The sequence below is a fragment of the Spinacia oleracea genome, chromosome 2 (genome assembly GCF_020520425.1).
Source record: "Spinacia oleracea cultivar Varoflay chromosome 2, BTI_SOV_V1, whole genome shotgun sequence".
NCBI classification, from domain to species: domain Eukaryota; kingdom Viridiplantae; phylum Streptophyta; class Magnoliopsida; order Caryophyllales; family Amaranthaceae; genus Spinacia; species Spinacia oleracea.
Window position 1 is genome coordinate 92,576,177 of NC_079488.1, and position 26,790 is coordinate 92,602,966.

Sequence of the window (26,790 nt, forward strand, 5' to 3'; positions counted from 1 at the left end):
TTAATCACATAGTTCACGTTATTTCACCAACATTGCACCCCAAGAAGAAGAAAAAAACATTATATCACCAAGAAAAACAAAGATGAAGACATGGGGAGTAATTTTGCTGGTATTTCTGCTAAAAATCCAAGAAAAAACAGTAAAAGGCGGAGAAGATGAATTCATCAAAAGAAAAGGGATCCAATTTTGGTTAAACGGGTCCCCATTTTACTCAAATGGGTTCAATGCATACTGGTTAATGTACGAGGGTTCTGAACCATCTGAGAGGCTAAAAGTTTCAACTAGTTTTGAAGAAGCTTCAAAACATGGACTTACAATTGCAAGAACTTGGGCTTTCAGTGATGGCGGAAATCGACCGCTTCAATATTCTCCTGGTTATTATAATGAACAAATGTTCCAAGTAATGACTTTTTTTTCTTCTTTTTATTTATATATTTACTTGTTTTGGGTTTTTTGTTGTAATTAAATATATTTTTTGGGTGGTTGATTTGAATAAATATGAAGGGTTTAGATTTTGTTGTGTCTGAGGCGAAGAAGTATGGGATAAAGCTGGTGTTAAGCTTGGTGAATAATTATGATGATTACGGAGGGAAGAAGCAGTATGTGGAGTGGGCTAAGAGCAAAGGACAGTCTCTATCATCTGAAGATGATTTCTTTACTAATCCTCTTGTTAAGGGATTCTTTAAGAATCATATCAAGGTAATCAATTATACAATCATCTAGTAATCAATGATTTTTTTTTTTTTTTTGGTACGAATGAGCCCTAGCTAGCTATAGCTAAGTGTATTACAAATTACAAATAGGTGATGGGGAATTCAAACCTGTGATCTATCGTACATAGGACCACAATAGTTGGTTAACTATGATTGTCCTTTTATCTTAATGACGGAAATTATTATGGTCTTAGCATTTGTGGTAATAGATTAGGGCCACAAAGCAATTTATGTAACCAAATGGTAAATTTTGTTTAAAAATTGATGCGCAGACTGTATTAACAAGAGTTAATAGCATGAATGGAGTTGCTTACAAAGATGATACAACAATTATGGCTTGGGAGCTTATGAATGAGCCCAGATGCCCTTCAGATTTATCTGGAAAAGTCCTTCAGGTTTGTAATTTGTTCCGCTTTACTTCCGCTTTACATTGAAAATTCTTCTATATTTGACATTCTTTTCGTGCTCAGTGGAGTAATATGTACGCCGTATACTGACTTCAACTTTCAGGCCATTGACACTTATTTTAGATTAAGCTTTAAATTTTTATAAGGTATTTTCTCATAAATTTTGAACTATAAAAGGTTATTTTTAACAAATTTGTCTTTTATCTTTGACATTCTTTTTGGGTCGAGTAATGTGTATGCGGGGTGCTAATATGAAGGGTGTAATAAATTATTGTGTAGACCTGTCAAAAATCGACCCGATTCTAAAATCGACCCGAAAATACTGGGTCATGAACAAGATTTTGTGATCCGTAACCCGATTTTATCTGAACTCGAGCAACCCAAAAAGTAATGGGTCAAAACCCGACCGAACCCGTTTTGGACCAGACCGATTGAAAACCATTGTATTTATAGTAATAAATGAGATTATGGGAAATTTAAGCATAATAAACACGTTGTTTTTACTATTGTTGTGTGTAATATGATTTTATTTTGAATTATACGTCATTTTATGGTTGAATTTGATTAAATATAAACTTGTGTAGGAAAATATGTGAATTTATGCCCATATTTTGTAAATTTATCACCTAAATGAATGAAAATATGATGCGCATTTTAAAATCTCTCAACCTGTTGGGTCGACCCGAACCCGAAAGTTATGCGTCTTGAACAAGCATTTGTAAACCCGAACCCGAAAGTGACCGACCCGATTCAACCTGAACCCGAAAATAATTTTTTACAACCCGACCCGATCAACCCGTTTGACTGGTCTAATTGTAAGTTTATATTATGCCGCTAGCATTTCGATGAAAAGGCTCTCAACTGAATATCCGTTAGGCCCTGTTCTTTTGGCTAGCATTTCGATGAAAAGGATCTCAATTGAATATCTGTTAGGCCCTGTTCGATCTTTTGGACTTAATTGCAGTTCAGTTTCATTCAGTTCAGTTCAGTTCCATTAAGTTCAGTTCAAAAGAACGACATCGTGTTCCTCTTCTTCTTTAATGATCTCATTTTATTATAATGTTAAATATTACTACTCCCTCCGTCCCGGAATACTTGAAACGCTTTCCTTATCGGGCCGTCCCGGATTACTTGAAACGCTTCTAAAAATGGAAACTTTACATAATATTTTATTATTTTCTCACCTTACCTAAGGGCCCACCAACAACCGTACTACCCCAAATAAACATTAAAAAATTCATGACCCCCACCACATCCTACTATCTATATTAAAAAAATATCCCACTATTAACTACCTTTCAATTAAATAAGAAGTCAATTATAATGAATTAAACTTCGTGCCGGTCAAACGGTTTCAAGTATTCCGGGACGGAGGGAGTATTAATTATATTGTAATATCGTTCCGGAATATTCGTAACAGTTTGACTGGACACGCTTGCTAATGCACAACTTTGACCATCAATATTCTCAATTGTATATTATAAAAATTTATAAAATATTAATATTTTAAAAATATATATTAAGATGAAGCCAACAATATATTATATGCTAACACTTATTTTCATATACTATAAATAAAATAGGGTCAAAGTGATTATGTGAATAGTGCAAAAAGTCAAACCGTTGTGAGTATTCCGGAACGGATGGAGTCTCATGTTCAATTTATTTTCACATTTATGGATTTTTATTTTCACTTACTTTTTTGTTATTTTAGCACTTTATATTATTATATTGCTACTTTTTATTTTTTGACACAAGTCAATATGGTTTAGGACTTCCTACCCAAATTTTTGGCTGCATACCTATGCATGCAATTCTGCATGCATATGAGCTACAAATATTCCGTTTTAGCAGTTTTGTGTGATTTCTCCTTTCTTTTTTTAGTCCATTATTCTGTGTCCTCCTTTTTTATTTTATTTTTATTTTTTGAATTTTTTATTTTTAAAAACTTTTTTATCACAGTTGTTTTCCTAAAAAAAAGATCTGAACATTTGAGTAAGATACAAGAAGCACACATAAAAAACACACAAATGAACATTTAAAGTTATTTAATGAACATTCATGTTTAAAAAATGAACATTTCATTTATTTACTTCTACTTCCTATTTTCTCTTTCTATATGCTTCTAATTTTTCTGCTTCCTTCCTTTCGGCTTTCACTTTTTATGTACATCGGTCTCTTTTCTCTTTCTATCTGCGACCTTATTTCCAGATTCTTTTCTTGTTGCTTCTGCCTTCAATTCTTCTTCAATTCTTACAACATCTCTTCATACCATATCTTCCATTTCTAAATCAACGTTTTTTCTTTTATTGCCGCATTCTTATCAACATTTACCTTCCTGCAAGAAAATCATAATGTTTTTAGTTGAACATTATTCTGTTTAAGGTGAATATAAGACTTGAGAAACTGAACATCACACAAAAGTGTTTTTTATTTATGAACATATCACAGTTTTATAAGTTGAATTTAGTTGAACATGATTCTTTATAAATTGAACATGAGACTTGAGAAACTGAACATCACACAAAAATGTTCTTATTTGTGAACTATCATCTTCTATAAGTTGAACATGATGAATTATAACCTGAACATGGCAATTTTTAGACAACGCCACTTTTGATATTTTAGTAAAGAATAATGAACATCTGCTTATAAAATCTGAACATTATTAAAGAATAATGAGCACCTACTTAAAAAATGCTTTTGAAAATATCATACTAGTTTTATAGGTTAAATTTAGTTGTACATAATTCTTTATAAGTTGAACATGAGACTTAAGAAACTGAACATCACACAAAATTATTGAACATATATTAATTTTATAAGTTAAATTTAGTTGAACATGATTTTATATAAGTTGAACATAAGACTTTAGAAACTGAACATCACACAAAGGTATTGAACATATATTAGTTTTATAAGTTAAATTTAGTTGAACATGATTTTGTGTAAGTTGAACATAAGACTTGAGAAACCGATCATCACAGAAAAGTATTGAACATATATTAGTTTAATAAGTTAAATTTAGTTGAACGTGATTTTGTTTAAGTTGAACATAAGACTTGAGAAACTGAATATCGCACAAAAGTATTGAACATATTATAGTTTTATAAGTTGAACGTGATTCTTTATAGGTTGAACAAGAGAGTTGAAAAACTGAACATCACTCAAAATCAAGACTAACAAAGTAGCAAATTAATCATTTCTAAAAGAAGAAAATATTTGTTCGGCGATATTATCAGCGTAAATAGATGAAGCTAATACTAATTACTATGATTAATGAAATTAATACATATCACAACCAAAAGTTAAGCAATGCAACTTGAGTTAACATTTCACAATTACACAAATTACATAATACGATAGATGTTTTTGGTGCCAAACATAATTGATAGATAATCACATCATATATTGTTCAAAAGATAAAAATAATTAACATCACACAAAAGTGTTAAATTTAGTTGAACATGATTTTGTGTAAATTGAACATGATTCTTTATAAGTTGAACACGAGAGTTGAGAAACTGAACATCACACAAAAGTATTGAACATATTTTGCCTAAAATTGAACAAGATTCTTTATAAGTTGAACACGAGAGTTGAAAAACTGAACATCACACAAAAATGTTATTAGTTGTGAACATCACTTTTATAAGTTGAAATTAGTTGAACATGATTCTTTATAAGTTGAACACGAGAGTTGAGAAACTGAACATCACACAAAAATATTGAACATATATTAATTTTACAATTTAAATTTATTTGAACATGATTTTGTGTAAAATTGAACATAATTCTTTATAAGTTGAACAAGAGAGTTGAAAAACTAAACATCGCACAAAAATCTTATTATTTGTGAACTATCATACATAACAACAATCCTAACCACAATACCACCAACAACAACAATATCAAAATTAACAAATGTTGTTCATTCTAATCACACTTATAATTCTTTATCAAATAATTTGTCACCAAATCATAATCAATAATGAATAAATTGCAATTTCTCTGTCAAATTAAAATTCATAAAATTGACACTTAAATCAGAAAACTATTTGCAATTTGACTTTATTAATTGACGAAATAAGTGAACTATTCGCACACAAAATTGAATACATGAACATGAAAATTCTCAATCAAATTCACACAAAATCTAGGGTTAACAACTAATTACTTTCAAAAAAATTCGTCCGAAATTAGTAAATTCAAATTTAGTAAGTTATACAAACGAAGGAGATGGAACTTACCAGATTAAGAGAAGGAAGGATTCACGGTTCTTAGTTGAGCATGAGTCAGACAATGCCGAGAGAGACTTCGATGTCGGCGGTGAAAGAGAAACTTCCAGAGAGCGGAGCATCGATGTTCGGCGGCGGAGAATGTCGACCGCCATGGCACAAGATCAGAGAGGCAACGTCGCAGGGGAGGAGAAGGCTTCAGCGACAATATCTATGGCGCAGTGTCGCGTGGATCTAACACGATTGAGTAGCTGCGCGCGGTTGAGGAAGTGGCGGTTGTTAGATCGAAGGGAGGCGGCGGTGAAACGCGGAGGGAAGAAGGTCGGATTGTTTGGGAGGAGAGAGAAAGAGTGACTTCAATGGAGGAAAGAGAGTTTGAGGTTTTGATGAGAGAGAAAATGGTGAGAGGTTTTGATGAGAGAGAAAATGGTGAGAGGTTAGAGGAGAGAGAAGAATGGTGAGAGAATAGCTGCGTGCTTTTGTTTTCGATGAAACGCAACCGTTTAATCGCGTATGCATGTACAGATAGGTGCATAGCTATCTAATATTAATAATTAGGACTTCCTATGGGATGAAATCTCACATGAGTTATATTCATGGGCTTTTGTTTCCCCCATTTGTTATAACAAATTATATTATTATATTGCTACTTTTTATTTATTGACACAAGTCAATATGGCTTAGGATTTTCTATGGATGAAATCTCACATGGGTTATGTTTGTGTGCTTTTATTTCCCCATTTGTTATAACAAATTGGTATCAGAATTGGGTTATTGCACCATAAGTTAAATGTATTAGGTTCTGTTCGTGAGCATTTGTTTCCTCCATCTGTTATAACAAATTGGTACCAGTGTTTGGGATGTTGCACACTTGCACCATATGCTAAACACTGTTAACCATATGTCTACGTGCTTGTTCCAGTTATGGCAAGGGGGGAGTGACCTACAAAATAGGGAAAATTGTTTACCTATGTAACTTACTATGTGCAACCAAATGACCCCATATATTCACATGTAGACCCACCATTCTTAGTTAGGCATGGAATCTATGATCTTCCAACCGTTCAAAGAAAGGCTGACATAATATTAGGCGTTGTTATTGTCGAGTTGTAACGTTAAAAAATCATTGCATTGTACAGTGGTTAATACCGACTTACCGAGTCTTAGAGCATAGTTATCAAACATCTTGGTTTTGGTCTTCAACCTAATAAAATATACTTCCTACATTTAGAAATAGTTGCATCACTTTCACTTTATGCACTATTCATATATTAACTTTGACTCTCTTTTTACACATATATAAAATATAAATGTCCTTGTATAAAAAAAAATGGTTGGATTAGTCTCAATGTCTACTTTTCAAATTATCAAAAAAAAATTAACTTTACTAATGGATAATTAGAGATATTAACGGTCAAAGTTGTGCGTTGGCAAACGTGAAAGTCAAAGTGATGCAACTATTTCTAAACGGAGGAAGTATTATTTTCTTATTTCTCTCTCCCCAACACCAAACTCAACACCAACAACATTTAACAACATTTATCAAACACCAAAAATATCATCTATCTCCTACATCATCCATACCCCACCTACATTTATATCTCATGATATTGTTATGAATAAGTATATAAACAAATTATTAGTGACATAATTAATCGTTATTAATTAAGTTAGTGACATATTAATTGTTTATTAATTAAATTTTATAATCGGCTAATAAATGTTTAATTAAAAAATACTTAAAAATTAAACTAAGTAAAACTTCACTTGTTAATGTATATAATTTATATCAATAATAAACTTAACTTGTTACCTAAAAACTCGATTGGGGATTGTTATTTCTCATAGAAAATGAATTGTTATCCATTGTTTAAGTTTTTGTTAACAACACAAAAAAAAAAATAAGAGAGAAGAAAATGAAGACTTTTTTTGTAATCTAAGGTGGATCAATATTGGTGTCTATCTATAGAGCACAAAAAAAATAAAGACATTTATAATTATTATTTTTTTGAGTTGTAATATTTATTTTATGGGCATTGTAAAATTGCAATAGGTATGTATTTTTGACACAACAACCCTATGTCATAAATCACATTGCAATTTGAAAAGAAAATAGAAAACCAATGATTTTGTTCCCCATATGACACATGTCAATCTTTCCAAGCAATATTTTGGTTTTCCATTTGGTGCTCATGAACACAATTTTTTTTTGGTTTCAATCTCTCTCTAACTTTCTCACTCATCTCTCTACCTCTTTTAATATTTTTTATTCACTTATCTCTCCTAAACACCAAACCAAAGTGTTTGATAACTATGGTCTTATGTACAATAAGTCACAGATTTGAGGCTAGCTACCTTCTCCATTTGTAATTGTAATTGTATTGTCTTTTTGTAGCTTATTTGCACTAAAGTGACAAACTAGATATAATGGGGTTTTCAGCATACTAATGTGGCGTTGGTAACGTTATGAGGTGGTTTGAATTAGTGTCCCATCCATGGGGTCAAGTACTAAGGAACAGTTTGAACAAAGCGAGTTCAGTACTTCAGTCTGTTGGTTCATCTTTATCATGAACTAAATGCACATCTAGTTAGCACAAATACATAAATGGACAAGAGTAAAAAAGACGCTCTTAAAGTCGGTAGCCATCCTACAAAAAAAAAGTTGATCTTATAACAAGACATAGGTGTGAAAAATAATTCTGAATTTAATTTTAGTCGGTTTTTTTATCTGTATTTTCAAGTGAAGTTGTCTTTCTTATTTTCAGGAATGGATCACTGAAATGGCTTCCTATGTAAAATCAATAGATGCAAACCATCTCCTCGAAGTTGGACTAGAGGGCTTTTATGGAGATGACAAAAAACAATACAACCCAAATAATACCAAAGTAGGAACTGACTTCATTGCTAATAATCAAATTCCTGGTGTGGATTTTGCTACCGTCCATTCATACCCAGACCAATGGTAAGTTACCAATCTACATAATGCTTGCTCACACCATTCTCCTGTTACTCATATAAACGCTCTCGCTTGTTCTATATTGTACTCTAAACTTACCAAAGTCGAACAACTGGTATGAGCCATATACCAGTTGGACTTAGACTTGGTTAGATGGTTTTGAAAAGCAATTTTACTAAACTTTTCAACAGGCTCTCTGGTTCAACAGGTGAAGTACAACTCTCCTTCCTCCAACATTGGGTGCAACAACATATTCTAGACTCGCTAAACATCCTTAAGAAGCCGGTCATATTTGCAGAGTTTGGTAAATCATATAAAGTCTCGGGCTACACCTCATTTGACAGAAACCAGCTCTACAATATCACCTACTCTTCTATCTATTCGTCGGCCAACGAAGGTGGGCCCGCGGCCGGTGGATTATTCTGGCACCTAATCGCCGAGGGAATGGACAATTTTCGAGATGGGTACGAAATCGAGATCGGAGAAAAATCTGACATTGTTGGAATAATTTTGGAACAATCACAAAAGCTTTCGAGGCTAAGAAAGAAATACACAAGAAAAATGCTTGGATAAGAGATTACTGAGTGATAGAATTAATGTATTTTCAGAAACTAAGAAACTAAATACCTCTTTACTGTAGCTTAAGAAACATATTGGCAATTTATACCATTACTAAAAAAAACTAAAAACCCTTCACTGTAAAGAAACATATTGGCAACTAATACCTTGATTATCTAAGTTTATCTATACAGGAGGGAACTCGTGGTCTACGTTACACAAGGATAACTTGCAAAATTTATTTCTTCCCAACAAAGCTATTAAGCCGGATCTAAATAACTAACCCATCCCGTATGGTTGCGTTCTTCAATATGACGGTAATGCCTGATCTTATGTAAAAACCTTCATTTGGTCTATCAGCTTCTTCAATACCCTGCCAAATTTCAGTGGAAGAGTAAGAAGACTCCGTAAGTGCAAGATGCTAGTAGTTCGTCTAATATTTTTAAAGTATATTCAAATCCAACGTGAAAGCAAAAAAGAAAGAACCAATGACACTTACGTCTTTGTTTGCGATGACCACATCTTTTCCAATTTTCGCATTCTTGTCAATTATGCAATTCCTTTACAAAGGCATTTAGTATATTAGTAAGATAAAATAATCTTCAATTAGGTAGTAAGAGATTAACAAAGGCTATTTAATCATGTACTCCTATTTTCACAATAATATGTTGGATATCCTAAATATTAAGAGGTTGGACAATGTGACAACTATCTCCAAATGGAGGGAGTATATAATTATCTTAAATATTGTCAAGTGTATACACACAAGGACAGAGCCATGTTTAGAGAGCCATGTTTAGAGTAGTAGTTGCGAATGGCTATTTATTAGTGGTATTATCTTGTAAGATGAACACACTTGTCACAATTAGTGCTTCTGTATTTGTTGCTATTTGATAGTTCTCCTTAGTTTGATGTGCAAGTATTTGTATGTATTATGCCTTAGATTTTATAATTAAACTAAAAGGATAAATCCACATGTGACAAATTAGTGGTTTCTTTTGCTAGTACTATGAATGTTTTTCAAACAAACTCAAAGCCTTCAAAGTATGATGAACCAAATAAATTCATTATTCTAAATTAATTTCCCTCAAAACTTGAACTTAATCTTCGTTGTTAAACTCCACATACTGTTATTTTTGTGTGTTAAGAGACGCACTATATAGCGATGTAGATAGAATATCCAATACTTAACAGAAAAAATATATAATATGATATTAAACATATCCGGAACGAAAATAAATTTAATTGAACCCATTTACTAAAATGTTAAACCTAGAATTTCCATTTATTAGGGAATAGGAAGAGGAAAGGGGAGAGAAAAAGAAGTATTACTGAATTTTAGTGTTTTGTCCAACACCAATAGGAACCTTTCCCTCAGCCAATAATGAAGCAATTTCTGATTCAGTCTGATAGTAATCAGCACCCATCATCATGGTATCCTGACAATCAATTATGACGATTATTTTAAGTTCTATATGAGATGATATAAGTTGGTAAGTCAACAAGAAAGCATACCTGAAACTTTACACCGGATTCTAATCTAGAGCGAATTCCAACAATTGAATGTTCAATGCTACACTCTTGTAAAAAACAACCATGGGATATTATGGAATCAACGATCTGAGAAGAAAAGGCACAAAATTGTTATAGGGAGATTAAAACACATTAAATAAATTTCAAAAAAAGAGTATCACACAATTATACTACGTACCTTGGATTTATCAACTTTTGTTGGAGGCAGGAATCTGGCAGAGGTATAGAAAGGCGTCTTTGGGTCATAGAATTGAAACTTGGGAGGCTACATTGAAAATAAACACCATATTTAGCAAATAACCTGGTAACAATCTTTTCTCTTGCTTATTCAATTGGATTCTTTTCATTTATAGACGCATATTTGAATTTAATTTGAATTACAATGAAGGAAAAAAAACCTGTTCGGTAAGAGCTAAATTGGCATCAAAGAAAGACTTTATGGTCCCGATATCTTCCCAATAATCGTTGAATAAATAAGCCTGCATTTGGAAAGCAATATAAAAACATATCACAAAGTGAAGCATATTTGATCACACTTGGTTAAAATTCATTAGAAGAAAAATAGAAAATGCAAAATTGATATGAATATAAGAATTTTCAGATTCGTGGCTAAAGGTCTCACTCCATACCTGAACATTGTACTCGCCAACAGCGGAAGGAATGATTTCAGATCCAAAATCATTACTCAAAGGGTATTTTCTATTAAGAAGCTCCATAAGAACCTCCGTTCGGAAGACATACACACCCATTGATGCAATATATGGGTTTGCCATGGCGTCAACGCTCGAAAGTCCAAGAACAGTTGTATCAACTTGCTACATGAAGAAAATAAAAAAAAGGTTTGAAAAAAGTTTTCACCTTACATTGTTATAAGATTACTACGTATAATAATTCAGAAAGAAAATAAACTACAATAAATAATTAAAAGAAAAGAAAAACTCTAAAAATAAGTCTAGAAAGTCTAGAGTAGCACCCAGATATTAATAGTACTAAATAGTATAGAATAATATTTCGTAATACTTAAATCAATAATGAACCCACTTGTAACAATCGGTAGTCTTTCTTTTATTTTCAGTATGTAATCTAACATTGGTTTGGTATATGTTTATAATTTTATTGTACTTTGCCAAAGATTTTATAAATTGAACCAGACAAATGAATCCACCTGTGACAATTGTAGCTTCTTTTTTTCCCTTTATATATGCTAGTTTTTTTTGTATTAAAAACTTGAATATTATAACTATAATCAACCTATCTATTAACTACTGAGATTTTCATTTCCCTCAGACTTGAACCTTTATTCATATGTTTACTCCAAATAATTTTTTGTTTTTTTTAAATCACGGGCATAAATAGACAACCTACAAAAGTAATGTCGATATCATTTCATTATCAATTCTTACTAACAAGAAAACATATAATATGAACAAAGTATCCAATGCCATTTAAGTATAGTTCAATTCACTTTCTCAATAATTTAAATTTTAGTCTATTTCTCATTATCATTGATGATAAGTTTTTTATATTCCGTATGCGATGATGAAGAGAAAATTAATAACAAGACTAATATAAAAATGACATTGTAAAACAATGTCATGTCTTTTATCAGAAGAAGTTGGAAAATATGACAAATTGACAACTAATTTCAAACGGAAGTTGGATATATTGTATTTATAATTATGGAGATTTGGGAAAGAGGTTATGAGATGCAATGCAATGTGACACGAAGCTTTAGGCGATTTTAATACCATTGCATTTAGATCAGATCCCTTCGGTTTTTCTGCAAATTGGATAATCCGTCCAGTGTGGTCAATCTTCATCAACCCAAAATCTGATGCACGGCTGTAGATAAACCAGCTTAACATATACATATTTAATATATGAGATGAGAGGGAAAAACAGTAGATACATACCTGTCATCCATGGGTAAACACGACACTGTAATATCAGCATTTGTGTCGATGTGTTTCTAATAAAACCAGAAAAGCACGAATTAGAAAACTTTTCCAAATGATTTACAAAGATTATGCTACTTAGTAAGAAGAGTGGTAAAGTAAAATAAAGTAATACCTGTACAAAATTCATGTAATCCATTCGGTAAAGATGATCACCGGATAGGATAATTATATGTTCTATATCCTTGGATTTGGAATCCTGTGTAAGACCATTGAAATGCACTTATAAAAACCAACTTTAAACCACAACCCTGTTATGTAAGAACTACAATCACATACATCAAATAGTCCCAGTTGTCTCACTGCGTCAGCAGTGCCTTGAAACCACTTCTTTCCCGCTTCTCCAGGTGTTTGAGTAGCAGCAAAAACCTATTGACAATATAAAAGAACTATGTATCAATTCTTTATCAAAGTTGTTTAGGCTACTAAAAGAACAAATACTTTGTTCATTGTTCATTCATTAAGCGATAACGGACGACCATCTTCTATTTCACGGAAAGGAAGCGAAGAGGATTTGAGAGCCATTTTAATTTAGTCCATTATATCCCAAAGGCAAAAGAATAAATAAATCCATGGCTCCGTCAAAAAAAAAAAAAAAAAAACTTCTGCTTAAAAGAAATTCAATATAAATGAATAAATGATACAATAAATAAATTATCAATTTCAACATAAACCCATTAATCTAGTGCACAAGTTCCACATATCACACCAAGAATGACAATTATACATAGCGATAAAAAGTGATCAGAATGGTAGACAAGATATTCTTTTTGTTTTACCTCCACAAAACCATCACCAAAATTCACACCATCTCCAAAATTGTACGTCCGAGCAAGATGACGATTAAGCGAGAAAGAGTTAAACTGGGTAAGGATGAAAATCTTCCTAATGCCACTGTTGATGCAGTTGCTCATAGGCACATCAATAAGCCTGTAACACCCTCCAATTGGCACCTGCAGTAACAACAATTTGGAAAAAGATTAAAGACATTTTAACCTTTCAACACCAAATTTGCTCCAAAACCAGTCATGTCTAGTTCAAATACAACACAAAAATTAAAAATTTTGACATTCATATAACATTTCACACGAAAAAACGTTTATAAATAAGCAAAACGTTAAACATTCTACAACATCGTACCGCCGGCTTAGCTCTCCGGCCGGTCAGAGGAAAGAGGCGAGTCCCAGCACCTCCACCCAATATTATGGCAGCCACATCTTTTGGGTCGGCTCTCGGAGTTTCAAACAAAGTCTGCTCAAATCTCTGTTTTACAATAAATCAAACAAAACTATTAAATTTCCAACAAAAACACAACTTTTTTTTAGAAAAAATAAAAATTGGAAAATTATCAACATAACTTACCAGAGATTCTTTAACGCTTTGATTAAAATCAGAGGTGAGAACAGAATAAGCAATCCCAGGCTTAATTACTCTTTTGCCATTTCCATTCATCCTTAAATTCCTCGAAAACAGAATTCTCAGATCCCTATTCTTCAGATTTTGACTGATTCTCTCCCCCAGAAACCGATTCATCCCAGATTCTGATATGTGTACATTTTTAGGGTTCATCACTGCTGAGCCCATAGCTTCTCCTTAAATCTGCATCATTTACAAAAGGCAAATAAATACAAAAAAGATCACCTTATTTTTGCAGGAGTGAATCTATCCATCAATTTCTTAACTATTATATTAAAAAGAATTTAAGTGAAAAAGTATAAACAAATCCTACCAACTTTATAATTATTGTTAAAAGTGGAATATTTTTAAGACCCCAGATCATGATTCAATCATTTGTCAAATTAAAAATTACAAAATCAGAAAAGTTACATGGAATACCCAGAGAAAAAATTGATGCGAAATAATGAAGAGAATCCGAATCTGAGTTTCGGAAATAGCAAGAATATAAACAAAATGGAGAGGAGGCAAGATAAATTTGGGAAGGAGGTCACAAGATGCAATGCAATGTGATCTTAGGCGATTTTAATAATGGGAGATGAAGCGGAAGGCAAATTGCCAAATTTGTACTTGGAGAGTGTGATCAATGATAATTTTTTCTGATTTTGTTTACGCTTTTGAATGAGTGATGTGGATGTGCTATTTTTTAATTTATTTTCTGTTGTGATGAAAGTTTAATAACAATGCATCCCGTGAAAGTCGTTTATACATTGTTATAAAAGTGAAAATGAATAGATGATGTGGAGTATTCATTTTAGAGTTGGGTTTTTAAGTTGAGTCGAGTCGATACAATTACAAGAGTTATTAAGCCCGATATGAAATTAGATTGGTTCATTATAAGCCTATTATTGGTTTAACATGACATAAGAAGATATGGTGCTCCATTACTTTCAAAAATCTGTACGAGGATAATACATCGACATGTATTTTGGATCGCTTATTTTCACCTAAAACAAAATATCTAAAAATATTAAGCGGGCTTCCACGGAGATGTGACATCGCGAAAATTTCCGCTTTTGAATTTTGTTTATTGCTTTTGAATGTGTGATGTGGATGTGTTGTTCTTTAATTTATTTTCTGTTGTGATGAAAGTTTAATAACAATACCTTCTATAGTTCCGTGGAATTCGTTTATACAATGTTAAAAAATAAAAATGAATAAATGACGTGAAGTATTCATTTTAGAGTTGGGTATGAGCCGAGTTGATACAACTACAAGAGGTATTAAATCCGACATGAAATTAGACTGGTTCGTCATGAGTCTGTTATTAGTTAAACACGACATAAGAGGATATGGCGCTCCATTACTTTCGAAAATTTGTACGAGCACAATATGTCGACATGTGTTTTGGATCGCTTATTTTCAACTAAAATAAAACATCTTAAAATATTAAGTGGGCCTGCACACACCACGCTACACGTGATATTCTTTAATACGTGTGTATTTCATTGTTTCGGAAAATTTTATCGATTCACATCTCCGTGGAATCCGTTTGCAAATAAATGTACAAACACGAGGGTCATTAAAAATGATACGGAGCACGGAGTGCTAATGTTAGAGAATGTTAGCATTATATAATGATCAAGTCGATGCAAGGACCCATTAATCTTAATTATCATGTGTGTTGTTGAATCGGCCCGACATTAGGGCATGGGCAAAGCTCAGAGCTTCGGAATGTCGCAAGAATATAAACAAAATGGAGAGGAGGCAAGATAAATTTGGGAAGGAGGTCACAAGATGCAATGCAATGTGATCTTAGGCGATTTTAATAATGGGAGATGAAGCGGAAGGCAAATTGCCAAATTTGTATTTGGAGAGTGTGATCAATGATAATTTTTTCTGATTTTGTTTACCCTTTTGAATGAGTGATGTGGATGTGCTATTTTTTAATCTATTTTCTGTTGGGATGAAAGTTTCATAACAATGCATCCCGTGAAAATCGTTTATACATTGTTATGAAAGTGAAAATGAATAGATGATTTGGAGTATTCATTTTAGAGTTGGGTTTTTAAGTTGAGTCGAGTCGATACAATTACAAGAGTTATTAAGCCCGATATGAAATTAGATTGGTTTATTATGATCCTATTATTGGTTTAACATGACATAAGAGGATATGGTGCTCCGTTACTTTCAAAAATCTGTACGAGGATAATACATCGACATGTATTTTGGATCGCTTATTTTCACCTAAAACAAAATATCTAAAAATATTAAGCGGGCTTTCACGGAGATGTGACATCGCTAAAATTTTCGCTTTTGAATTTTGTTTATTGCTTTTGAATGTGTGATGTGGATGTGCTGTTCTTTAATTTATTTTCTGTTGTGATGAAAGTTTAATAACAATACCTTCCATAGTTCCGTGGAAGTCGTTTATACAATGTTAAAAAATAAAATGAATAAATGACGTGAAGTATTCACTTTAGAGTTGGGTATGAACCGAGTCGATACAACTACAAGAGGTATTAAGTCCGACATGAAATTAGACTAGTTCGTCATAAGTCTGTTATTAGTTAAACACAACATAAGAGGATATGGCGCTCCATTACTGTCGAAAATTTGTACGAGCACAATATGTTGACATGTGTTTTGGATCGCTTATTTTCAACTAAAATAAAACATCTTAAAATATTAAGCGAGCCTGCACACACCACGCTACACGTGATATTCTTTAGTACTTGTGTATTTCATTGTTTCGGAAAATTTTATCGATTCACATCTCCGTGGAAGTCGTTTGCAAATGAATGTACAAACACGAGGGTCATTAAAAATGATACTGAGCACGGAGTGCTAATGTTAGAGAATGTTAGCATTATATAATGATCAAGTCGATGCAAGGACCCATTAATCTTAATTATCATGTGTGTTGTTGAATCGACCCGACATTAGGGCAGGGGCAAAGCTCTGAGCTTCGGAATGTCGCAAAAATATAAACAAAATGGAGAGGAGGCAAGATAAATTTGGGAAGGAGGTCACAAGATGCAATGCAATGTGATCTTAGGCGATTTTAATAATGGGAGATGAAGCGGAAGACAAATTGCCAAATTTGTACTTGGAGAGTGCGATCAATGATAATTTTTTCTGATTTTGTTTACGCTTTTGAATGAGTGATGTGGATGTGATATTTTTTAATTTATTTTCTGTTGTGATGAAAGTTTAATAACAATGCATTCCGTGAAAGTCGTTTATACATTGTTATAAAAGTGAAAATGAATAGATGATGTGGAGTATTCATTTTAGAGTTGGGTTTTTAAGTTGAGTCGAGTCGATACAATTACAAGAGTTATTAAGCCCGATATGAAATTAGATTGGTTCATTATGAGACTATTATTGGTTTAACATGACATAAGAAGATATGGTGCTCCGTTACTTTCAAAAATCGGTACGAGGATAATACATCGACATGTATTTTGGATCGCTTATTTTCACCTAAAACAAAATATCTAAAAATATTAAGCGGGCTTCCACGGAGATGTAACATCGCTAAAATTTCCGCTTTTGAATTTTGTTTATTGCTTTTGAATGTGTGATGTGGATGTGCTGTTCTTTAATTTATTTTCTGTTAACAATACCTTACATAGTTCCGTGGAAGTCGTTTATACAATGTTAAAAAATAAAAATGAATAAATAACGTGAAGTATTCATTTAAGAGTTGGGTATGAGCCGAGTCGATACAACTACAAGAGGTATTAAGTCCGACATGAAATTAGACTGGTTCGTCATGAGTCTGTTATTAGTTAAACACGACATAAGAGGATATGTCGCTCCATTACTTTCGAAAATTTGTACGAGCACAATATGTCGACATGTGTTTTGGATCGCTTATTTTCAACTAAAATAAAATATCTTAAAATATTAAGCGGGCCTGCACACACCACGCTACACGTGATATTCTTTTATACTTGTGTATTTCATTGTTTCGGAAAATTTTATCGATTCACATCTCCGTGTAAGCCGTTTGCAAATGAATGTACAAACACGAGGGTCATTAAAAATGATACGGAGCACGGAGTGCTAATGTTAGAGAATGTTAGCATTATATAATGATCAAGTCGATACAAGGACCCATTAATCTTAATTATCATGTGTGTTGTTGAATCGGCCCGACATTAGGGCAGGGGCGAAACACAAAAGCCCAACTGCTCTTATAGAAGAATAAGGCTATAAGTTGAAATTAGTATTTCTCTAATATAAGTTTGATAGCCCAAAGCCCATTTGCTAAAACATATACTTGTACTAAAAGGAAAAACTATTATACTAGCCTACTTGTAATGCCCACCTGTAGTTTGTAGTGATCTAGTATTGAGAATTTCAAAATAATATCAAATATGTCCTAAATTGAAAGAAAAAAAAAAAACAATTCAACTTTAAAGAACAAAAATTCCATAATTTACCCAAGTTAAAATTAGTAGGTTACTATATATTTTTCTCTGAAAAGTAGAAGTCTTTCTTTCGTTTCTAAAATTTATTGACGTAAAAAATATAAATATAAATATAAAATGAGTACTAATTAAGTTGTCCTTTTTTTAATTATTGGAAGTTATTCCGGCCCCCTTTAAATATCAAGTGTAGCTTCGCTTTTGCATTAATTATGGTGTTAATTTGTTAATGAGTCCAAACTTTTACGACATTCGTATTTAGGATTTATATCCTAAATACAGATAATTATATAGAGACTCATTCAAACTCATCTACATATTTCATGCAAGATCTTCAACAATTTTTTCTTTTACAATTTGAATTACTTTATGGTAATTAAAACAATAAATATCCCAAAGTAATATCACAAAGATTTTCAATTTTATACCGACTAGGACCATTAGGTCGAATAAACAACACTTTAGACGTGCTTAAATCACTTGTAAGCTGTAATCAAGTACGGATCATTTGATTTGGTTTTGCTTCAAATATTTTTAAATAAACATTCTCAAAACGTATACGAAATAACACTATTGTTTGTTTTTGTTTTTTTTGGTTTAGCCATCTAAAAATGCCGCTAACCTTTGTTTTAAAATGATCTTTACACTTTTCATTTTAGTCCGTTTCATAATGATCTTTACGTTTGCTTTATACTATTTCTGGACATGAAATTTACTATATTACCCTTCTTAACCCATAACACTTATAATTTTCACTCAATTTCTTTTACTTTATTAATTTTTTTCTTACACATACCCCACCTTTTACCCATTTATGTTATTTTATCCATATTTTATTATATTTCCCCATCTTTTTACACACTCTTCCTTTATTTCCTAATATTTATGCAAACAGTCACCGTGAATATCATTTTGAAACGGAGACCCATTATCTCTCTACTGTTGTGTTGAATACTAAAAAAAAAATTACTATTGTGTTGAATGAGTTGGGATAATGAAAGAAAATTTTGCTCATACGAAATAACAAGCCAATTTGCATCATGAATCATCACTTATCAAAGATTGCACTCAAATATTACATGTCATGAATCAGCACTTGATCAGAGATTGCACTTAAATGTCAAGTGTCAAGTTAATGCGAAGGATTATGATTTATAATTTGGTTGTTAAGAGAGTAAAAGACAATTGATGAGTGTGTTGTGTGCATTGTGTATATACTTCCTCCATTCTTATTTATATGATACAATAGGGTTTTGAACACTATTCACACAATCTTCTTTGACTTTCTTTTGTGGTTTATACTTAAGTAAAAACATAGTCATGTGAGATCTTGTTAGATTCGTTTCAATAAATATTTTTTAAATATCAACTTTTTATGATTTTTTCTTATCCAAAATTGAAGATATTAATGTTTAAAATCGTGCATTGAAAAACGTGACTAAATAACTGTGTCATTTAAATAAGAACAGAGGAAGTATCTAAGAAAAAAGATGAAATAATAGCTATTACAAGTGCAAAAACCCTGTAAGATAGTTACACATGGCAAAATAAAATGAAATAAAAGGGTGTTTTTTTTTGTTTTCCTATAGAAATATGAAACTAAAATGCATACATGTTCTCTAGTAGCATCCTGTATATTCCCTTGAAATATCTATACCCGTATGTACGATTGTCAACAATTAATACCACACAAAACAACCCGAAAACATTAAAGTAGCCCGATGCGACACATTCGAATTGCATGAGCTTATGGTCTTAGAGCCATTCTAATGGGGAGTTATAAGGTGGTTTTGCTAAGTTTGCCACATTAAATTTATAGCTACGGTTAGTTTAAGCTATAAAGTTCTACATTGGTTTTGGTATAATACTTTGCAGTTCCCTATAACATGTAATTTATTTATTTAATCTAAAATAAATTATTTAATATTCAACAAGATTTTGAATTACCTGCTCAAAATAACTATAAAAATCTGATAGCTGTTTATATCATTGATGTACCAACAATTGACTATTTGCTCATATATTTTTTTTTTATTTTCTATTTCCTCATGTATTTTTTTTATTTTTTTTATTTTTATACGAATAACCACTGAAGTTGCTCTTAGTGGCATACTACTATTACATGACACAAAACCGACATATGTACTTCGTACGCAAATTTTTGGCTATACCCGGGTACAGCCAAAGCTGGCTGTACCCCCATTCAAAACGATGTCGTTTTGTGTTGTTTAAAATGAACATTAATATACTGGTACAAAAATGAACATTTACTATTTCGGAAATGAACATTTATTTATTTATTTGGAATGAACATTTACTATTTTGGAAATGAACATTTATTTATTTATTTGGAAATAAACTACAAAAATGAACATTTACTGTTTCGGAAATGAACATTTATTTATTTATTAGGAATGAATATTTTCTATTTTGGAAATGAATATTTATTTATTTATTTGGAAATAAACAATATAGGCGCTTGTAAAAACATAAAAGACCAATGAAGTGAACAATTTCATTATGAACATTAACCATATATTTATTGTGAACAAACAAATAGACAAGAAAGAACAAATAATTCAACAAAAAAGAACAAACAATATAAAAAAGAACATAAAATTCCAGAAAAAAGAACAAACAATACAACAATTAGGAACAATTTTATGATGAATTTTAAAGCCAACATGAAAAAACAAACAATACAACAAGAAAGAACAAACACTAGTACAAAAATGAACATTTACTATTTCGGAAATGAACATTTATTTATTTATTTGGAATGAACATTTACTATTTTGGAAATGAACATTTATTTATTTATTTGGAAATAAACTACAAAAATGAACATTTACTATTTCGGAAATGAACATTTATTTATTTATTTGGAATGAACATTTACTATTTTGAAAATGTACATTTATTTATTTATTTGGAAATAAACAATATAGGCGCTTGTAAAAACATAAAAGACCAATGAAGTGAACAATTTCATTATGAAAATTAACCATATATTTATTGTGAACAAACAAATAAACAAGAAAGAACAAATAATTCAACAAAAAAGAACAAACAATATAAAAAAGAACATAAAATTCCAGAAAAAAGAACAAACAATACAACAATTATGAACAATTTTATGATGAATTTTAAAGCCAACATGAAAGAACAAACAATACAACAAGAAAGAACAAATAATAAAGCAGATAATTATCATGAACAAACAAATAAACAAGAAAGAACAAATAATTCAACAAAAAAGAACAAACAATATAAAAAAGAACATAAAATTCCAGAAAAAAAGAACAAACAATATAACAATTATGAACAATTTTATGATGAATTTTAAAGCCAACACGAAAGAACAAACAATACAACAATAAGTTTGATGAATGAATTTAAAAAACAACAAGAAAGAACAAATAGTACAACAAGAAAGAACAAACAATACAAAAAGAAAGAATAAAAGATGAATGAAGAGTTTAATTATGAACATTAACCATATGATTATTATAAACAAACAAATAAACAAGAAAGAACAAACAATATAAAAAAGAACATAAAATTCCAGAAGAAAGAACAAAAAATACAACAATTATGAAAATTTGATGATGAATTTAAAAAACAACAAGAAAGAACAAACAGTACAACAAAAAAGAACAAACAATACAACAAGAATGAACAAACAGTACAATAAAAAAGAACAAACAGTCGACAAGAATGAACAAACAATATGAGCGCGTCGTTTTTGGTGGTACAGCCAGAGCTGGCTGTACCCGGGTACAGCAGTTAGCAATTGGTACTTCGTATATTCCAATCCGTTTCACAAACCTGATTTGGTAGCTTCTAGTGTTATGGGCTTATTGGGCTACCTTGATGGAGAATAAGTGAACAATTACTCGTACATGTCGTAAGTTGGGCCTAACCGAAACTTAACATTTTCCAATCACTAAACTCATCATAAGTCAAAATTCTCATATTACCACATCCACTGAAAAAACCCACATTTCTCTCTCCTCTCCTCACAAGAGTAGCAACAATGGTGCTTACCCTATCCAACCAATTCCTAGCAAAAATCCCAGCAACCCCAAAAACCTTAACCCTCCCAAAAACATCATCTTCAACCCTCCGCCCACAATGGAGCTGTCGGAAATCAGACATTCACCCAGAATTCCGCGAGGATGCCAAGGTCTACTGCAATGGTGAACTGGTTATGACAACCGGTGGGACCCAAAAGGATTACACCGTTGAAGTTTGGTCGGGAAACCACCCTTTTTACCTCGGAAATCGGTCGGCTCTTCTTCTTGATGCTGATCAAGTCGAGAAGTTTAGGAAGAAGTACGGCGAATTGACTCAGATTATGGAGATTCCTGTGCTTAAGGGTGAGATTATTCTTCCTCCTAAAAAGAAAAGTAAGGCCAAGAAGAAGTAAGAGGTAAGAGAGAGTGAAGATTTCTGGGTAATTTTAATTGCGTTTGTTTTAGGTTTAATTTTATGTTTTCTGTAAAATTTGGTTTGTGTAATGTTGGTAAATTTGGGTATTGATTTTGGTTATGAAAATATGAAATGAAATGTTTGTGTTTATGGGTAGTTTTGGTATTCAAATCGATGTTAATTAAGGTTTCAATGTGTTTATTTTGGGTGCGATTATGATTTATGATCCTAATTGATGATGCTAATCTGTCTAATTGTTGGTTGGGTGCTAAATGCAACTTTAGGCTGATTATGTGCGTTTAATTGAGATTTGCTTGTGTACCCTTTCGAAATTGACAAGAAATCAGCTCAGGCTCAGATTAGGTCTGCCAAAATGTTGGAATTTAAATCACCTATTGTGTTTTGCTATTTTGTTACAAGAAGGGATTGTCTTGGGTTTCAATGGTTTTTGCAGTTGAATTGAGTTGAGTAACAAGCTTTTGAGACGATTCTAGTTGACATGTCTTGGGGTGTTGTATCGGTGATGGCTGGAATTGTTTTAGGAAATTAGGCATCAAATGACGCTTTTGTGTAATGTAACTCGTGACTGGAAGTTATTGTTTCGGTAGTAGTTGACAAAAGCCTATATTGTGATCCAAGATTAGCAAGTTGCTTTCATAATTTATGTAGTGGGGGGAATTAAGGATCATTTGAGGCGTGTTCATGTAGTTTGTGTCATTTTGCTACAATTGGATGTGAATAAAGAATTGAGCTTAGTACTCTAATTCATGATGAAAATGTGATAGATTGACCGGGCATTAGAAATGCTTTGCTTGCTTGGTTTTACTAGGATAAGTTTTGTTGTTGTTTACCAACAAATACACACTCTTTTGCGCTAGGAATGCATAGACATAAGAAATAGCCTATACTTTGGTATTATGGTGCTGCCAGAGATTGATGCACAGCTTAGATATCCTGTATCTAATTCACATTCCAAGCATATCAATTACCTTGAAAATTAATGTCTTTGAGCATCCTAAAAAGGACATTGGTTAGCAGATGTTGGTAAATAAATTTGAGGTACCTATACATAAATTGTTGTTCTTGGGGTCAAATGCATCCACCAATTAAGAAGAAAAGGTGTATTTGCTCAACATGGGAGAAGTGTGTTTAAACCCATTAGTAAGCCACCCATACTTAACACTTCAATTTGGGGCATTGTAATGCTATTAATATCCATACTCTACTATTAATATCCATACTCCACCCTTCGTGCTCTCTGGCACAAGGTAATAATAAGTTTCAGACTTGCAGCTAGAATTCTGTACTATTCGGTACATGATATATGTGCCTATGTAGGGGTGTCTATTCGGACAAATGGGTTAATCCGTTTGGGTCGAAACAAGTTCATTTTGCTAATGGGTTGGATTGGGCCGGGTTCGAAAATGAACGGTTTAGGTCGGTTCGAGTTGATTAAGAACGAGCTCATATCATATCGGATTATAATTTGGTTGAGTTATAGTCGAGCCGAGTCAGGTTGAGTCGGATTGTAAATGTGGTTAGCCGGATTGTAACATGTTCGGGTCATATCGGGTCGGGTACATCGGATAACGGTCTGAAATGAGTTGGGTTTAACCGTTTAGCCGATTTACATAGAGTTCAGGTACATATCGGTCGAGTTCTTATCATTTCTGTTCTTATTGGTTTTTGGATAAATCAGTAGCGGGATGAAATGCGTAGCGGGGTGTACTTCGTGTCAGGTCAATTCGGTTCCAAATTATAAAATCACATTATCGGGTTATTATTAAAATGATAATTTTCATTACGTTTATAAATTAAAATATTGAGTTCTGAATTAGGGGACAAAAGCGTTAACTAACTTTTAAAAGTGGTAAGAACTTAAGATCGATAGCAGTATTAAAAGTGTTAGGGGTTGTAAACGGTTCGGATTAAACGGGGTATGGGTTGAAATTGTTCGGGTTGTAAACATGTAATCGGGTTCGGATTAAACGGGTTTTTCTCGGGTTGAAACGGTTCGGATTGAAACGATCGGGTCATTAACGGGTTATGGATCCTTCTGTTTGGTTTAAAACGAATCGGGTTGCTTCAGAATGTTTTTTTATCGGATTTCGGATCTTAATCGGGTTAATATTTTCTGGTCGGTTTGGGTTCGGTTGTATATATTCGGAACGGAATGGATTTTGGGTTCTAGCTCACGGATTATTAACGGTTCGGATTCTATACGATCGAACAAATTCACTGGGTTCAACTGTTCGGGTCGAGAATTTGCCTATGTGATGACTTGAGGATTATATGTGGTTGAAAACTGCCTAGTAAATTTGTACTCCAACGTAAAAACAATAACAGTTTAGCTACTCTAGGCCAACTCTAAAATTCTCAAAAATTTGGGTCATATAGTAGAGATCTTTAGAGCAAGAATAAGGGGAGCTTTTAGGTGACTCTTTTAAGGAGAGAAAAAAAAAAAGCTAGCTCTTAAGTGTGTAATGGGGTTTAGTTCCAATAAATAAGAACTAGTGTCACATTTTTTTTTGCATGAAAATAAAATAAAAAAAATAGGGTAAGAGAGAATAAGAGGTAGTGTTAAGAGTTAGTCTATTTCTACAATTTTTAGAAAGAGACTAAGGCTCTGTTTGGCAACACTAGCTGATATTCAACTGAAACTGATAAGGTAATACCTGAAACTGATAAGATAGCTATTTATATTGCCTGTTTGGTAGAACTAGTTTTTTAAGTACCTGAAATTTTAGTAGTTTTTTTGACATTTGATATATTTTGACATCCATAATTATTTTCTTTGTAATAATAATTACAAATAAAATAATTGCACGGATTATAATTTTTTATAATGATAGTTGATATTATACCGATCTACCATCTACTAGTCACAAAATAAAATCAAAAAATCTTTTTATCTGGCTTTTTTATAACTACAAAAAAAAAAATAGAAGTAGTACTTATAAGTTATAACTAATACCAGTATTACTACTCCATCGTAATTCGCCATCAATTATATCATGGGTTATGCTCAATGCTTGAGATTGCAGCCTTCCAATCTCCAAATTTTATCATTCACAACAACAAACTTGTGATTCTAATTTCTTAAAACTTTTCCTTTTTGAGAACATGAGATGGGATTTATGGGTAATTGGGTATTAATCCTTCTTCTAAATGATAACTTTTACGGATCTTTAAAGCTTCTTCTCATTCCACAAAGGCTCATCATACTCCGCCATTAACGTTTTAATCTTCTTCTTCAACAATAAAACAAAAAATGTAAAAAAAAAATTGAAAAATAAACCAAACAAATCACAATGAAAGTCGAGCTCATGAAAGTCAAAGAAATGAGTACAAAAATTATGTGTGAATGGTGATACATTGGAAGCACGCCGGTAATCGTACGAAACATCACCAAACTCAAATTTTCAGAAGATAATTTTCGAGAGAATAAAAACCCAAAAACTTTCAGCTACCTGATTTCCAAACGTTAATAGGAACAACGTTTCAATTTCAGTCACTTTTACCACCTTAAATCTTATTTCAGCTCCATGCCAAACACTCCTAATTATTTAAGTCAACTTAAATGATTAGCACCTTATCATTTAAGGTGACTGAAATTGGGTGCCAAACAAACCCTAAGAGTCGCCTAAATAAGAGTTTTCATCCTTGCTCTAAAAGGATTTACAAGTATTAATTCGGGACATGACAAAGCATGAAAGCAGAGATATCATACGGTGTACTACGTATAACAATTTGGCTAATTGAATTAATTTTTTCAAGTTTTTGAGTACGACTTAGAAATTGTCAGTTACGGACTTACCGTGGCAAAAGCAAGCAAACGAAATCTCTTACTACAGAAGAGTCAATTGAGATGGGATTATCTTAGATAATTAATGGCCAAATGACATCTTATCAAATCTAATTCTTTCAAAAGCTGCATTGTTTGTCACACTTTTGTCTCCTTAAGCAGATACAATGTGCCGCTTAAACTAATATGATTCACAATCGTGCAGTTTAATATCATCAATAATCATGAAGCTAATCATTAACTAATATCTTGTGATAAACTTTGAATATGTGTTTATTTACTTTGACGATTGTCATTTGTCACAGTTTCAAAGAATCAGCACTCAAACTCTGAAAGTGATCGATAGCAATCGGCAAGCAAAGG

The 26,790-nt window shown here is 32.2% G+C and overlaps 3 protein-coding genes across 5 annotated transcripts; 2 read left to right on the forward strand and 1 right to left on the reverse strand.

Moving 5' to 3' along the window:
• LOC110792278 (mannan endo-1,4-beta-mannosidase 7) lies at nt 1-8,938 on the forward strand. Its single transcript, XM_021997098.2, has 5 exons — nt 1-400; nt 505-699; nt 986-1,108; nt 8,124-8,320; nt 8,506-8,938. Exons 1-5 carry the CDS (start codon nt 83-85, stop codon nt 8,885-8,887), a joined length of 1,215 nt encoding a protein of 404 aa, XP_021852790.2. The 5' UTR covers nt 1-82; the 3' UTR covers nt 8,888-8,938.
• On the reverse strand, nt 8,864-14,486 carry LOC110792277 (glucose-1-phosphate adenylyltransferase large subunit, chloroplastic/amyloplastic). Of its 3 annotated transcripts, none has more exons than XM_021997095.2 (15): nt 14,197-14,486; nt 13,723-13,959; nt 13,501-13,623; nt 13,140-13,313; nt 12,640-12,729; nt 12,476-12,559; nt 12,319-12,374; nt 12,154-12,247; nt 11,035-11,220; nt 10,804-10,884; nt 10,584-10,670; nt 10,388-10,492; nt 10,205-10,311; nt 9,372-9,432; nt 8,864-9,245 (listed from the first exon to the last, which is right to left on the reverse strand). In XM_021997095.2, the coding sequence occupies exons 2-15, from the start codon at nt 13,942-13,944 to the stop codon at nt 9,144-9,146; spliced, it is 1,572 nt and encodes a 523-aa protein (XP_021852787.1). In that variant the 5' UTR covers nt 13,945-13,959; nt 14,197-14,486; the 3' UTR covers nt 8,864-9,143. The 3 variants fall into 3 exon arrangements, with proteins under 3 accessions (XP_021852787.1, XP_021852788.1, XP_021852789.1); XM_021997096.2 differs by having other exon boundaries at nt 14,188-14,486; XM_021997097.2 differs by having other exon boundaries at nt 14,090-14,486.
• A 7,670-nt stretch (nt 14,487-22,156) lies between these two features.
• LOC110792279 (50S ribosomal protein L31, chloroplastic-like) lies at nt 22,157-22,778 on the forward strand. Its single transcript, XM_021997099.2, has one exon. The coding sequence runs from the start codon at nt 22,228-22,230 to the stop codon at nt 22,618-22,620; it is 393 nt and encodes a 130-aa protein (XP_021852791.1). The 5' UTR covers nt 22,157-22,227; the 3' UTR covers nt 22,621-22,778.
• Nucleotides 22,779-26,790: the final 4,012 nt, after the last annotated feature.